Consider the following 16265-nt stretch of genomic DNA (forward strand, 5'->3'; position numbering starts at 1 on the left):
ATTTTTCTGCACGATTACTGCGCATGATCAAACTTTTCTGAGCTATAGGTTGAAACATCTTCAGATCTGATGTCACAGGGCCAGTACCCCACTATCTTCTTTCTGGACTCACTATTTTTCAGAAATAATTTATCTTCAAAGAGTAGAAATTTAATCCGAAATCAATTTATTACAATCTTTATTTAATTATTTTACTAAAATATGCCTAGTTCTTAGAAATATCCTTTTTTATGTAGCCTAGTTATTGTTCCAAATCAGACGATTTTGACGTTTTGAAGACTGAAAAAAGTGCTATACTTTGAAACAGTTTTCATGAAAATGTAACGTCATTATTCGTTATTTTGTAATTTTATGAATCTTGACCCTGACTTGTTGAGCTCTCCTCTTGGCGCTTTCAATCCATAACATATTGCCAATTTAATTTAACATGTTGTTTTACACAGATTTCTGTCTCAAATGTGAGTTAAATAATCAGAATATATCACATATAAAATTGTATCTGCATTTTTACATTTGGTGCCCCATAGAAAATGTTTTTGTGTTGTATGTTTTATTTTTTTTTATGTACTTTTTATTGTTTTTCTTTTCTTTTCTTTTTTATGATTTATTTATGGCATATTGAACATAACAGATACATAGTACACCTCATCTATAGAATAAAACCAATACAGAGAGTCAATCTGTGACACAAGGTATCAACATTTGTACGATTTACACCCAGTTCCCACCCCCCACCCTCACCCACAGAGCTACATCATTGAGGTTAAAGGAAATAGGGTAAAATGGGTCATGATACAGGTAAGCAGGGCAATAGTTTGATATAGGAATGCCTTTACATATATACACTAACACACAGAACATGAATGCTCACACGCTCACAAAGACAAACAAATGATTTAAAAAAAACAAGAGATAGTGTAAAAGCAACAACAAAAAAAGGAAACAAACAGAACAGCTACTGTGCTACAAGCTACTGGTTATGGGGGGGGGGACAAGTAGTTGCCTAGACACCAGGGTCAATGTCTATAGACAGACCTAACATGATCTAGGAAGGGTTTCCAAATTTGATGGAATTTCCATTCTGAGAAGCAAAGAGAATACTTAATTTTCTCTAATCTCATAAAGTGAAGCGCATCCTTTCTGTTCTCTTCTCAGTTCTCTTCAAAAATATCAGCTTGGTTCCGTAGTTTGAAAATAATTCTTTCCATAACATATATAATACAGATTATACCAATCCACTCATTTATTGATGGTTTGTCTTTCTTCAGCCATTTTCTGGTCAAAGTCTTTTTGCACCTTAAAATGTCATATATTTTACTGCTATTAATTCACAACTATACACCTAAGCGGGGAAAAAAAGCAGTGGGGCACTTTAACTCTTCTGAGGCAGATGTGGGGACACCAAAATTATCAGAGAACCCATTTGCGTTCAGTAATCTAAAGTGAAAGGGATTTGACCCAGGCTCAGGGGTTTCTAGTTATTATTTTTGGCCCAGTTGTAGGCCAATAGGTTAAATTGCGATGACCGTGCTGAGGGAGATGGTTTCAACATAAGTCCAATACTTTACCAAATATGGCCAGAGCGGGGCGTGGGCTCCTTCAGCTCGGAGGTTTTGGTGATGAGAGCAGGGGATGCATGCGCCTCCGTGGACGCGCGGTGTTCCAGGAACTTTAAGCTTATGACAAAAACATAAAAGACAACTCCTAGCGAAGAAATCGGTAAGATCAATATTCACACTTGTATTGTTTTCTCTCCCCCAGACAGTTTAAGATGAAGTTACCGTTAGCAGCGTTGATCATATAGTCTATTTTTGGAAGAGCGACAGAGAGAGAGCTGATTACAACAGCACAGAGCTGGGCGCGGTATGTCCGCTATTTGGGAAGGAATACCTCTTTAACAATCACTTCATATTCCAGTTATAATGTGTCTATGTTGCCCTCAAAAGTAGATGTATCTCCTCAGGTTTCATTATAATGCTGCTGTGGAGCCTGGATCTCTAAAAGGAGGAAAATAGGCCTAATGTATACATTTCAGGTAGTTTGTTTTAAGAAGATTTTTAAGCCAGTGAAAATGATCAATTTGATTTTTATGCTATACAGTGATATACAATTGCATCCAGTATGGATTATCTTATTATTTAAAAAAAACGATATATATTATCATATAAGAAAAAACAAAGTCTAGTTTCCTGTCATGACAGGAAACTAGACTTTGGTTTTTCTTCTTTTCTTTTTTTTTTTGCTGCAGCATTAAGGGCATGAGGCTACACACACAAACCACACAACCACATGTATCTCTGAATGTAGGTTTGGGGTTCTCATTCAGTTCAGGTAGTAACCAATATCTCTCCCAGTAATAAAACTGGGGTACTAAGCATTCAGCACCAGTGTGTCAAACCGAAGACTATGTTAAGTGCTCATTTGGATTGTGTTGCTAGTGTGTGTTCAGGCAGGAGTGCCATTAGCTCTTCAGAGCTGCTTCCTGTCTGTGAGTCTCATTACACAGAACAGGAAGTGTGGGATTACAGTTGATGAATGAAGAAATAAATAAGGTTAGCAATTTTCAGGGTTTGCGATGACTGAATGAGAAAGCATGTTTCTCTTCATGAACAATGCCTCGTCTCCTAGACCTATTTGTGGCACTTGTTGCTTCTTAAGATAAGCAGCCTGTAATCATGGCAATCTGTAGAACACCAGACTGGCATCAGTTAATTTGTCTAACCTCAGAAATCTCAGAATGCAGTTTTAAATGAATAAAATCTACATGTTTTGACAGATTTGGCAGGGACATGCAGCCCCTGCAACAAAAGGTGAACAGCCTCACCTCAGTATAGAATGCAAACATAATTGTTACCATGTGTAAAAGCCATGTCCTCCTCCTATTACACTTCTGGAAATGGGAGGAGGATTGCTCTTCATGAGGATTGCTCTTCATGAGGTTCCACCCCCTTTTCCCCACACAAAGCTTTTCCTTATCTCACCTTATCTCATAAATACCTGGGAATTTGGCTAGACACGTTCTTATAAACAGCATGTGGAGCAACTGGCGCAGAAAGTAGAAAGATAAAAATGGGTTTCTCATATTGGAAAACAAAACACTTTGCCCTCTTAAGGACAGGAAGATTGTCATAGTCCAGCATCATGTCTGTGCATGACTATAGAACTATACCTGGAACTATAGCTTTTTTCATGCTGCTTGCTGTATTTTAAACCAACCTGATGCAGTTTATTATGTGATATGACATGTCATTTTATGGCTGTTTCTCACAAGCAACTTCTCTTTCAAGAACTACTGATCATTTTTATTTATAAAAGTCTCATACAACAGCTGCTTCTGTATATCATTTCTCAAATAAATAAATAAAAACTATAAATAATCTGTTTCAATGATCTAGAATATGTCAAATCTTGGAAAGATTGTAAAGCTCTGAGGCAAAAACCTTTACTAAAAAACATCAACAGTTTGGACACTAGATGGCACTAACATCAAACTGATAGTACACCCTGGAGATGGAAATATATAACTCACTCCTGTTTTAGACTGAGGGACTTTCCAACTTCAAGTTAGAAAACTTCCACTTTCCATATGATATACCTACCATCACACAGGTCACAGCTTGAACAGGTTCCTCACACAGTCCTCAGTCTTTACACAACTTTAGTTTGAGCCTAGACAAGTCAGTCAGGGATGAACAACTTGGGCTGGGCAATATATCAATGTTATATCAACATCTATATATGAGGCTAGATACCAGCTTAAATTTTGGAGATCATAATATAATGATATTACGGTGGCCCTGAGGTGCAAAACACAACGGCAAATCAGAAAACAACGGCAAATCAAAAAACACAACCGCAAAAGAGAAACACAACACAAAAAGAGAAAACACAACGACAAAAGAGAAAACACAACGACAAAAGAGAAAACACAACGACAAAAGAGAAAACACAACGGCAAAAGAGAAAACACAATGGCAAATCAGAAAACACAACACAAAAAGAGAAAACACAACGACATTAACCAAAACGGAAAAGGTAGGTACCCTCGGGCGACAGGAATCGTCGCTGATTGGACAAAAGAACTGGTCCATCCTTTGAACCGGAAAGACGGGGTTTGTTTCCATTTTTCCAAATCATGAGCGCCACAAATGACAAGGTACACGCTGCTATTAAGCAATAATTTGATGCCGGACATGAATATGACGTGATACTGGATATGCTGTCGACAGTACCTACCTTTTCCATTTTGGTTAATGTCGTTGTGTTTTCTCTTTTTGTGTTGTGTTTTCTGATTTGCCGTTGTGTTTTCTCTTTTGTCGTTGTGTTTTCTCTTTTTGTGTTGTGTTTTCTCTTTTTGTGTTGTGTTTTCTGATTTGCCGTTGTGTTTTCTGATTTGCCGTTGTGTTTTCTCTTTTTGTGTTGTGTTTTCTGATTTGCCGTTGTGTTTTCTCTTTTGTCGTTGTGTTTTCTCTTTTTGTGTTGTGTTTTCTCTTTTTGTGTTGTGTTTTCTGATTTGCCGTTGTTTTCTGATTTGCCGTTGTGTTTTGCACCTCAGGGCCACCGTATGATATGACACAAGTTTAGTCTTTTCCTGGTTTTAACGGCTACATTACAGTAATGTCATGTTCTGAATTTACCAGACTTAGCCTACTGTTTTATTATTTGCCTTTAATCACTTAGTCATTATATCCACATTATTGGTGATTTATCAAAACTCTCTATTTTGTGAAAGCACCAATTGTCAACCCTACGATGTTTTTGGTCAAAAATATTTTGATATTTGATTTTTCTCCATATCACCATGCTGTAATTATATTACCAGTTTTGATGTTACAGTTTTGTTTGTGCTGCAAAAAATCATTCATGACAGACAGTAGATTCAGAAGACCATTTTCCCTGATGCGTTAGGCTTTTAATAGCTTATAGACGAACAGGCCAGTTGATCATTTTAAGCAAAATATTTGAAATCATGTTTTTGACAGTAAATAACACAGAATTAAGACTGGACAACTGAGCATTTTTTCATTACTAGCTGCTCGGACTTAGAGGACGCATCAGCCAGTTAGGGCTGCAGCATTAATGATAGAGTAGAATATGTTTTAATATTAAGAAATAAAGCACTGTATTGTAAATTGTATTTCATCGATACATTGTGTTTCAGAATCCCATTAAACTTTATTCTGATTACTCCCTCATTTATTGTCTTTCTGCAGAATATGTGACAAACATCAGCAGAGTGTGTGACAAACAACCAACACAAGATCCCACATTCAGCGTTAAAGAGTCCTCTTAACCCGCGCTGGGCTACAGACGACATTTTCAACTCCTGTCTGATTGTGACATCCCATAATGCCACTGATTGTGCTTCCCACCTCCCAGCTGCTATGGGTGCGTGTAGCTGCCCTGCTGTTCACCTGCGTGGCGTTCAGTGTGGCAGCACATGGAGCCCTGCTGCCCCACGGCGGCATGGCTGACTGGTGCATCTTCTGCTGGGCGTTCAGCTTCGCCTGCACCCTGCTGGTCCTGCTGGTGGAGCAGTTTGGCCTCCAGGCCCGAGCGCCGGTGTCCTGGACCAATTTCCCCATCACTATCGCCTGCTACGCCTCCCTCCTCTGCCTCTCTGCCTCTATCATCTTCCCAGTTTATTTCCTTAGGGACCAGCGAATCTACGGTGATTATTGGGACTATCGCATCGCCTCCACCGTCTTCTCCTGCCTGGCAGCGGTAGCATACATGGGGGAGGTGAGCTTGACTAAAGCGAGGCCAGGAGAGGTGGCAGGTTACATGGCTACGGCTCCCGGTCTTATGAAGGTGTGCCAGACCTTTGTGGCCTGTATCATCTTCATCCTGGTCAGCGACCCTGTGTCGTATAACTACCACGCAGCGCTCAAGTGGTGCATGGCCGTGTACTGCATCTGCTTCATCCTCTCCATGGTCGTGGTGGTGCTGTGTGTGGGCGAGTGCACCGGCTGGCTGCCCATCTCCTTCTCCAAGTTCCTGTCAGGTTACGGGCTCCTGGCGGTAATCATGTACTTGACGGCTACCATCCTCTGGCCCGTGTTCCAGTTCGACAAACAGTACCATAGAGGCCAAGCAACGACAAGAATGATCGCTGTGGCTGTGCTCACTGCTCTCAACTTCCTGCTTTACGTCGCTGACCTGGCCTACACTGCCAGACTAGTGTTTGTCAGTGCCTGAAGACAAAAGAGATGAAGGAGGAGACACATTAAGAGGTGAACATGAATAAAGATGCTTAGAGCTTGAGTGGCTTTGCAGAAAAGTGTATATTGTTGCTGACAAAAAATACCTTCTGTTGTCTAATTTAAAAATGTTGAAATGAGACATCTTGTTAATATGAGACACAACATCCCAAACTCACTTAGAGTATGTATGTACATGTTTTCTGTTATCTCCAATAGCATCATTTTACATCTAATGTTGAATTGACCTATGCTAAATGTGCAACACAAGTATAACATGAACAATGTAAAAGTCAGATTTTACATGATAATGACAAAAACTAATGCTGTTAAAACCCATTGAAGTCAACACTGGATTACAGGTGAACATCAGAAGAGAAGTTTTTAAAGGGACAGAAATGTATTTACTGTATGTGAGACACACAGGCACTGTGGCTGCTGCACAAAGCCTCCTGTGCACTTTCATCACAACTTCACGATTTGTTTAATGCCCATCTTATTATCTTTTGTTAATAAGGTTTTAGAGAAAAAGTACTGTATCTGTTCTTCTGTCTTTATAACCAAGTAACAGTATTGAAACATGTGAAAGAATGTAATTTGAGAAATAAAGTGTTCAGTTAAACCAATACGTGTTTTATTTTAAAGCATGTGCTGGATTGGGTATGTGCTGTGGTTGTGTTGACACTATGTGTTGTGGCTTTCATGATGCAGTGATGCAGACAGTTGCAACTCACCTTTTCTGCACACTGTTACCTTGTAAGGTAATAAAATGGGTAATGTGTTGGAGACACAGGAAACAGGAAACATACTCACAGGCCCTTGAATAAGATTCACGCAACTGTCATTCTGCCTTTTTCTCTTGCCATTGTGAACTGTGAGTTAGTGTTACCTCTTATTCTTTAAGTTTTGAAGCTTTAGACAGCATGACATCACAATTTTCCGATGAAGGCCTTCCCAGATTTGTGTTCATGCCCTTACCCGACACTGATAGCAACAGCTGTATTAACCTACTGTATGCAGTGGTTGCTATGTTCATGTAAGCCAGGCAAGGCAAGGCAGCTTTATTTGTATAGCACGTTTCAGCAACAGGGCAATTCAAAGTGCTTTACACAAAAACAGTAAAAAAAAAAAAAAAAAAAACCCCGGATAAAACACAAGTATAAACAGTTAAAAATAAAAACATTAAGACGGATAAAACCCTAGCCCTAACCCGAACCCTAACCCAGTTGAGACTACCTTCACACTAATTAGTCAATTTTAGCAACAAAGAAGATGTTACCCTTTTCATCACCCCTGTTCCAAAGACAGACACAGATATCACTGTTATGTTTTATTAATGATTATATTCATGCAACAATGATTTCAAGTTTTTTTTGGCAAATGTTGTAGAAATGTGATTTTAAAAATGTCTGCAGTAGAGATACAGTACATTTGGAAATAATGTGAATCTAGTTTTAGCTGACAGTGGTATTTGTGTGGTAAATGGTAGTTGTTTTCATGATATTAAGCTGTATACTGAGGCCTACAAATGTATTTGATGGAAAAAAGTCTAACAAATCTTTTTGTTTTCATGATCAGATTATCACTGAACTAATAACGTGATGAAATGTTTCTGTTAATAGTCAGATCGTGTAGTAAGACATGCAAAATGGAGATGTGTGAAAACTCACACAGCATGTTTTTGTGTAGTCAGGAAGTGAAAGCCATACTCAGATACAGGAAACATATTTTACATTCTGGCAGTCTTTTCACTCTGACTTATAGTCGCTCCACAGTCACTTCCCTTTTTGACAACATGGACGGTAAGTTCATTTATTTACGTTATTTCAGGAATGAACACATTAAGTTGCAAAATATAATTTAAATAGTTATTTTGTTTTAAATACTTTTTATAGTGCACATGTGCTACATGTAGATGGCAGACATACTGTTTATTTTCTTTTTTGTTACAATCACACAATAAATGTATACTAGTACTTAAAAGCCAGTGATGTACCGAGCTTATGCTAAGTGTCGGCATCGGGCTGTTCTGGTCAGATTTTAATGGATCATATCAGCTAATATTAGGTTGATCAAAACTGAACTCTGTTGTGTTTTGCCTGCTGGTGCTGCAGCGCTGCACTCTTTAATGCTACACTGAGTGAGCATTTAGTTTAATTTGAGAGTGACATTTTGATTCCGTGAAAAATCATTTGATTGCATTTGCAAATTCTGTTGTGTTATTTCAATGTGTCGGGTACACACTTAATCAAAATGAAAGTTTCAGATCTGACATCAACATTAAAGGACTCATATCGGAGTTTGGTGCAAACGATATCCTCTATCATCTTCTAATACTAACTACTTTTGACTACTGAGGATTTTAATTTTGTTATTGTGTTAAGTTTATCTGCATTTTCTTTTACATGAAAACAACCAAAAGACAAAGGCATATTATTATTGATGAACATTTTTCTTTTTTAGGCTCAAACACAAGGAGAATTGTGATCTTGGGAAAAACTGGATCTGGGAAAAGCAGCCTGGCTAACACCATATTTGGAGAGGAACTGTTCACGATCAGCCACACTTTCAACTCTGAAACAAGAGAATGTCAAGCAGAAACCAAATCTGTGAATGGAAGAAGCATCACTTTGATCGACACTCCTGCTTTCTTCGACACAGAGAGATCTGAGGAGGAGATGAAGCCTGAGATAGTGAGGTGTATCACAGAGTGCGCTCCTGGGCCTCATGCTTTCCTCATTGTGATTAAAGTGGAGAAATTCATAGTACACGAGCAGGCTGTCATCACAAAAATAAAACAGTATTTTTCTGATAAAGTATTCAATTATGCAATAGTTGTATTTACTCATGGTGACCAGCTCCTTGAAGGAAACACAATAAAGGATTTTGTTGGCCAAAATCAACTTGTGAGTGATCTAGTGGAGAAGTGTGGCGGCCGCTCTCACGTCATTGATAATAAATACTGGAAGAACAACCAGCAGGATGAATACAGGAGCAACCAGTTCCAGGTGAAGGAGCTACTTAACACAATAGAGAAAATGACTGAGGCAAACCAAGGAAGCTGCTACACCAATGAGATGCTACAAACAGTGGAGAAGATAAGACAACAAGAGGAGGAGGACATTAGACGATCATCAGGAAACATGTCAGAGGAAGAGATCAGAGAGCAGGCTAGAGTCAGCACATTTAAGAAGCTTTTGATCAAATGGGCAGGTATTGCAAAAGATACATTGTTAAGCACATTTACAGGGGTAGCTGCTGCAGTGGAAACAATGGTACATCTAATTAGAGGATATAATGTAGTAGTTGAGGAAGCAACGGCTCCTTTGACTTGTGGCACAGAATAAGCAGAAGAGGCTGTTGAGAAGGAAACCCATTTGTGACACTTGGGGGGGGGGGGGGGGGTGTTCTCATGAAAAAGTCATGTTTCCCCATTTATTAAATGGAAATCATGTTCCAAGTTATCTATCATCACTGACCTGTTTGTTTTCATATGTAATATGTTATAGCTTTTCTTCTTGTCTGAGTTTCCCAGTTCAAGTTCAGTCACTTATTCCTGTGTTGTCTTGTGCATGTACTCTACATTTTAGATCTTGAAAATGTTTAAATGAAACCAGTGCATGCTGTTTGTTGCTTTTCTCACTGTTTCATGTTGCAAAAGAAAATGTTAAAATGTTACTCAATGTATTTACAACATTATTTTTACCTGATGCTTTTTCACAAATAGTTCTTGTAAATTAACATGTATCGCCAATGCAGATATGATAATTAAATTGATATCTATGTTATGTTATTTAATATTAGTACCGTTAATAAATGTTATTTGAGCAAATTAAGTTTTTTACTTGGTAGTAGTATAAAGTACCAACGATTACCACGAGCCTGTGTGGACAGAATATTGTAATGACAAGAAAAACAACAAATCTTAAATACAAATTTCTTACAGAAGATGTCCTACAGTGAAATGTCACAGAAGCTGTCTGTTGCAACACAGCCCAAACAGTTGGTTCAAACTAATGTCCCACCTCCCAATCCCTGACACACCACTGAACCTCTTGTGCAAAACATTGGCACCTTCATCTCAAATCACATCACAACCTAACAATGATTAGTTCAGTAATTATCTTTTGGTATTACGTTGTTGGAAAAAAATACTTTAGTTGTCCCTTTGTCTTGAAGTATCAGTATGAAATGGGGTATATGCTGTGATTGGGATCACACTATGTGTTATACAATGTGATTTGGATTTCATGATGCAGTGATGAAGATAATTACAATGTTTTTGATTCTCCCTCTATCACTTTTTAGTCATTATTGAAATGGGTCCAAAAATAAGATGTGGTGTCAGAGACAACTGCCATACTTAACATACTTAACAAACCATCCATAGAAAATTCCCTTCAAGGGCAGATAAAACAACTGCTTATGGTCAGCATCTGGATGTTAACATGAAAATGTTATTCACTGGGAGCTTAATTGGTTTCCAAAAGAAAACAGATTTATTTGGACTTTCTTAAATTAGAGATGTCACTCCAATAGCAGCAGCTTAGCATCATGTGTACTCCAGCCACTATTGGGGGGATAGATCAGATTTGGTTGTCAGCAGAAACACAAGGACACAGTCCCACAAGTGTCATCCGACTTTGATTAAAATATCTTGATATTCTGATTGGTACAGTAGTATACATGATTTTACCCTTTTACATTAAAGTCCTGCTTAACCCGCCCCTAAAAGTAACAGCCTGCTTGAAAAAGTATGTTATACCCTTTACTTTATAGTTCCTTCATCAGGTAACTACTGTATCTGTACTCTGATAGGACACTTGATTTTTGCCCAGAATTCACTACCCATGTGCTCCTTCTTGTCAACCCAACTGTTCCTCAAGTCTGAGTAGTCTGACTATTTGAAATAGGTTCATGTAGCCTAGACTTACAGCTGAACTGTTTCTGGTATGACAAAGTGCAGTATTTGTTGAGTCTTCTGGGAAACAGCTTAAGTATTTATTTATTTATTTATCTATCTATGTTAAGGAGTCCAACCAGTTTTTTTTTTGTTTTCACATCCGCTTATCATGGTGCGCTCAGAGAACAAAGCGACACAAAGCACCGTTCAGTTCACATTGTTCTGAAGGTTTAATGACACACAAGGATATACATTTTCTAATAATCCCTAAACACCCATTTTGATGAGTTCTTGTTGTGGTTATACTGTGCAGTGAGACATGCAACATGAACATACATGGAAACTTGTAAAGAATCTTTTTCTGCACGTCGTGCATTGTGCAGGTAGTGAAACCAGTGGTCAGACTCAGATAAAGGAAACATATTTAAACACACTCTGTCTTCTCACTCTGATTCTTGTCGCTCCACAGTCACTTCACTTTTGACAACATGGACGGTAAGTTCATTTTTTCAGTTTAATCAGGACTGAACACTGCACGTTATGTTGTAAGATGCCGAAAAAAAAAGAAAAAAAAAGAAAGTTTTGTTTTAAATACTTTTTATAGTGCACATGTGCTACACTATATGGCTGATTTACTGCATGTCTTAATAATAATAATAATAAATTGAATTTGTATAGCGCTTTTCCCAAGCTGAAAGTTGCTTTACAGAATAGAAACAGTGTAAAAAAAAAAAAAAAAAAAAAAAACTAAGGATAGGCAGAACAGAAAAGATGGGTCTTCAGACGGGACTGAAAAATGGTGAGGGACTCAGACTCTTCATTTATTCTTACAATCTCACGATGTGACTTGTAGGGGACAGCCAGGACAGTTGAAACACTTTTTAATTAAACGTAACGCAACCTACACGCGTTATCTGTCATACACAGTTGCATTTTCATCTTTAAACAAAACCGTTCAGGAATTATTACAGCAAAAGTGGGAAGTGCGTAATTTCATCTGACGGGACAAAGGGAACAGCATGGGGGGAGATTAATGAAACATACAGTTTAAGCGACATAAACTTCCCACAACTGTAATATTTTACTATATACAGTATCCTGTATGGTACTTCCCAAAGGTGTTATTTTAGATAGATTGTTGCAGGGCTATAAGTCTTTGTGAATGTTTATAAACTAATGCCATCATCGTGAAGCGTGAATGAAGTGGTTAAACGTGTGCCTATTGTGGATGATTCTGCCATTTTTATAGCTAAAACATTAAGTTTTTCCATTTATATCATGTTTCTATTATGGAAAATGTCGTTTTTTTACGTGGGTTGACCCACTAGACATCCAAAGTACGCCCCCTAGGCCGTCAGTCTACACAGGACAACATAAACCTCGACCCCCCTACCTGGTGGGCCTAAATAAATTTTCCTCTTTCTAAAACTGCTTTTCCATGTCTCACCTCCATACATTATTGTATAAACACAGATATTTGTGCATTTACATAAAATTCATGGAGGTACAGCCAGGCCACCATAGACATAAGCCATTATAGCCTGTTTTGCTTTCCATTTAAAGAAGCATGCAATATGAAAGTCTGGGGTTGTGGAGAACACTAAATGGTCTAACCAATAAGAATGCAGTCAAATCCTTAAATGAAAAACATGAATTAATAATTGAAAATATGTAACCGCTAATGTATTAATTTTGACCATCAAAACGTGTTATTGGTTGTAACGCTGTTATAAAAGTAAATACCAGGGTGATATTTGGCTGATAGGAGGTTAACATGTTCTGTGTTTTGACCTAAGGAAGTCTGTCTATCATCATCACAATTAGAGAAAACAGGAATGTTTCATCTGTCCCGGCTCTCCCTGTGCTCTCCTACTAAAAAGCGAGTGATGTCCCGAGCTGATGCTAAGTGTTGGTATTGGGCTGTTCTGGTCAGATTGTAATGGATTATATCAGCTAATATTAAGTTGATCAAAACTGAACTCTATTGTGTTTTGCCTGCTGGTGCTGCGTTGCTGCACTCTTTAATGACAGCCAGGCCGCACTGTGAGCATTTTTGCTTCATTTACCTCCATCATGTGAATGCAAAAGATATTTGATTGCATTTGCAAATGTAGTAATCTAAAGATGTTTTTTTAATGTGTCAGAAACTGTTTAGTAAATGATCCACAACTTTATATATCACAGTGGTTTATCTTATATTGCTAAACAGTGATTTGGTATGGTAAGAGAGAGTAGACACTTGATGTTCTTAATTATTCATATGCTTATTGTTCTCTTTTTTATCTTCTGATAGTTGAAAAAGTCAAAAGACAGATGTGAAATATTATTTATGAAACCTATTCTTTTTCAGTGTCAAACACAAGGAGAATTGTGATCTTGGGTAAAACTGGATCTGGGAAAAGCAGCCTGGCTAACACCATATTTGGAGAGAAACTGTTCACGATCAGCCACACTCTCAACTCTGAAACAAGAGAATGTCAAAGAGAAACCAAATCTGTTAATGGAAGAAAGCTCACTTTGATCGACACTCCTGGTTTGTATGACACAGAGAGATCTGAGAAGGAGCTGAAACCTGAGATAGTGAGGTGTATCACAGAGTGCGCTCCTGGGCCTCATGCTTTTCTCATTTTACTTAAAATGGAGAGATTCACAGAGCAGGAGCAGGCTGTCATCACAAAAATAAACCAGTACTTTTCTGATGAAGTGTTCAATTATGCAACAGTTGTCTTCACTCATGGTGACCAGCTTGATGAAGGTCAGACAATTAAGGATGCAGTCGGCCAGAATAAGCCAATGAGTGATCTGATGAAGAAGTGTGGCGGCCGCTGCCACGTCATTGATAATAAATACTGGAAGAACAACCAGCAGGATGAATACAGAAGTAACCAGTTCCAGGTGAAGGAGTTACTTAACACAATAGACAAGATGATGGAGGCAAACCAAGAAAACTGGTACACCAATGAAATGCTACAAACAGTAGAGAACATAATACAACAAGAGGAGGAGAACATTAGACGGTCATCACGAAACATCTCAAAGGAAGAGATCAGAAAGCGGGCCAGAGTCAAGACATTGAAGAAGCTTTTGATCAAATGGGCAGGTGTTGCAAAAGATAAATTGTTAAGCGCATTTACGGGGGTAGCTGCTGCAGTGGAAGCGATAGTACATCATATTAGAGGATATAATGTAGTTAGTTTGGAAGAATAACAGAGGCTGCCTTTGTGACCTTGGGGGGAGTAGGGGAGGGTGTGAGAAGGAGCCCATTTGTGATGGGGGGGGGGGGGGGGGGGGGTGTTCTCATGAAAAGTCATGTTTCCCCATTTATTAAATGGAAATCATGTTCCAAGTTATCTATCATCACTGACCTGTTTGTTTTCATATGTATTATGTTATAGCTTTTCTTCTTGTCTGAGTTTCCCAGTTCAAGTTTAGTCACTTATTCCTGTGTTGTCTTGTGCATGTACTCTACATTTTAGATCTTGAAAATGTTTAAATGAAACCAGTGCATGCTGTTTGTTGCTTTTCCCCACTGTTTCATGTTGCAAAAGAAAATGTTAAAATGTTACTCAAAGTATTTACAACATTATTTTACCTGATGCTTTTTCACAATAGTTCTTGTAAATTAACATGTATCGCCAATGCAAATATGATAATTAAATTGATATCTATGTTATGTTATTTAATATTAGTACCGTTAATAAATGTTATTTGAGCAAATTAAGTTTTTTACTTGGTAGTAGTATAAAGTACCAACGAATACCACAAGCCTGTGTGGACAGAATATTGTAATGACAAGAAAAACAACTAATCTTAAATACAAATTTCTTACAGAAGATGTCCTACAGTGAAATGACACAGAAGCTGTCTGTTGCAACACAGCCCAAACAGTTGGTTCAAACTAATGTCCCACCTCCCAATCCCTGACACACCACTGAACCTCTTGTGCAAAACATTGGCACCTTCATCTCAAATCACATCACAACCTAACAATGATTAGTTCAGTAATTATCTTTTGGTATTACGTTGTTGGAAAAAAATACTTAGTTGTCCCTTTGTCTTGAAGTATCAGTATGAAATGGGGTATATGCTGTGATTGGGATCACACTATGTGTTATACAATGTGATTTGGATTTCATGATGCAGTGATGAAGATAAATACAATGTTTTGATTCTCCCTCTATCACTTTTAGTCTTTATTGAAATGGGTCCAAAAATAAGATGTGGTGTCAGAGACAACTGCCATACTTACATACTTAACAAACCATCCATAGAAAATTCCCTTCAAGGGCAGATAAAACAACTGCTCATGGTCGCATCTGGATGTTAACATGAAAATGTTATTCACTGGAGCTTAATTGGTTTCCAAAAGAAAACAGATTATTTGGACTTTCTTAAATTAGAGATGTCACTCCAATAGCAGCAGCTTAGCATCATGTGTACTCCAGCCACATTGGGGGGGATAGATCAGATTTGGTTGTCAGCAGAAACACAAGGACACAGTCCCACAAGTGTCATCCGACTTTGATTAAAATATCTTGATATTCTGATTGGTACAGTAGTATACATGATTTTAACCCTTTTACATTAAAGTCCTGCTTAACCGCCCCTAAAAGTAACAGCCTGCTTGAAAAAGTATGTTATACCCTTTACTTTATAGTTCCTTCATCAGGTAACTACTGTATCTGTACTCTGATAGGACACTTGATTTTTGCCCAGAATTCACTACCCATGTGCTCCTTCTTGTCAACCCAACTGTTCCCAAGTCTGAGTAGTCTGACTATTTGAAATAGGTTCATGTAGCCTAGACTTACAGCTGACTGTTTCTGGTATGACAAAGTGCAGTATTTGTTGAGTCTTCTGGGAAACAGCTTAAGTATTTATTTATTTATTTATCTATCTAAGTTAAGGAGTCCAACCAGTTTTTTTTTTTGTTTTCACATCAGCTTATCATGGTGCGCTCAGAGAACAAAGCAACACAAAGCACCGTTCATTTTCACATTGTTCTGAAGGTTTAATGACACACAAGGATATACATTTTCTAATAATCCCTAAACACCCATTTTGATGAGTTCTTGTTGTGGTTATACTGTGCAGTGAGACATGCAACATGAACATACATGGAAACTTGTAAAGATCTTTTTCGCACGTCGTGCATTGTGCAG

The 16265-nt window shown here is 38.0% G+C and overlaps 2 protein-coding genes across 3 annotated transcripts; both read left to right on the forward strand.

Annotated features, from left to right (window-relative positions):
* The first annotated feature begins 1568 nt into the window (after nt 1-1568).
* Nucleotides 1569-6360, forward strand: LOC116707476 (myeloid-associated differentiation marker homolog). Of its 2 annotated transcripts, none has more exons than XM_032544829.1 (2): nt 1569-1719; nt 5214-6360. In XM_032544829.1, the coding sequence occupies exon 2, from the start codon at nt 5350-5352 to the stop codon at nt 6196-6198; it is 849 nt and encodes a 282-aa protein (XP_032400720.1). In that variant the 5' UTR covers nt 1569-1719; nt 5214-5349; the 3' UTR covers nt 6199-6360. The 2 variants fall into 2 exon arrangements, with proteins under 2 accessions (XP_032400720.1, XP_032355050.1); XM_032499159.1 differs by lacking the exon at nt 1569-1719 and adding an exon at nt 2280-2303.
* A 1503-nt stretch (nt 6361-7863) lies between these two features.
* LOC116669456 (uncharacterized) lies at nt 7864-14310 on the forward strand. Its single transcript, XM_032499336.1, has 4 exons — nt 7864-8002; nt 8664-9545; nt 11560-11598; nt 13454-14310. Exons 1-4 carry the CDS (start codon nt 7876-7878, stop codon nt 14308-14310), a joined length of 1905 nt encoding a protein of 634 aa, XP_032355227.1. The 5' UTR covers nt 7864-7875.
* The last annotated feature ends 1955 nt before the right edge of the window (nt 14311-16265 follow it).

This window comes from Etheostoma spectabile, chromosome 19 (assembly GCF_008692095.1).
Source record: "Etheostoma spectabile isolate EspeVRDwgs_2016 chromosome 19, UIUC_Espe_1.0, whole genome shotgun sequence".
In the NCBI taxonomy this organism is placed as follows: domain Eukaryota; kingdom Metazoa; phylum Chordata; class Actinopteri; order Perciformes; family Percidae; genus Etheostoma; species Etheostoma spectabile.

Coding starts and splice junctions, on each gene's coding strand:
- LOC116707476 (XM_032544829.1), top strand. CDS start 5,350: ATGCCACTGATTGTGCTTCCCACCTCCCAGCTGCTATGGGTGCGTGTA.
- LOC116669456 (XM_032499336.1), top strand. CDS start 7,876: ATGTTTTTGTGTAGTCAGGAAGTGAAAGCCATACTCAGATACAGGAAA. Junction 9,546..11,559: donor TTTGACTTGTGGCACAGAAT/AAGCAGAAGAGG, acceptor CACTCTGATTCT/TGTCGCTCCACAGTCACTTC. Junction 11,599..13,453: donor CACTTTTGACAACATGGACG/GTAAGTTCATTT, acceptor ATTCTTTTTCAG/TGTCAAACACAAGGAGAATT.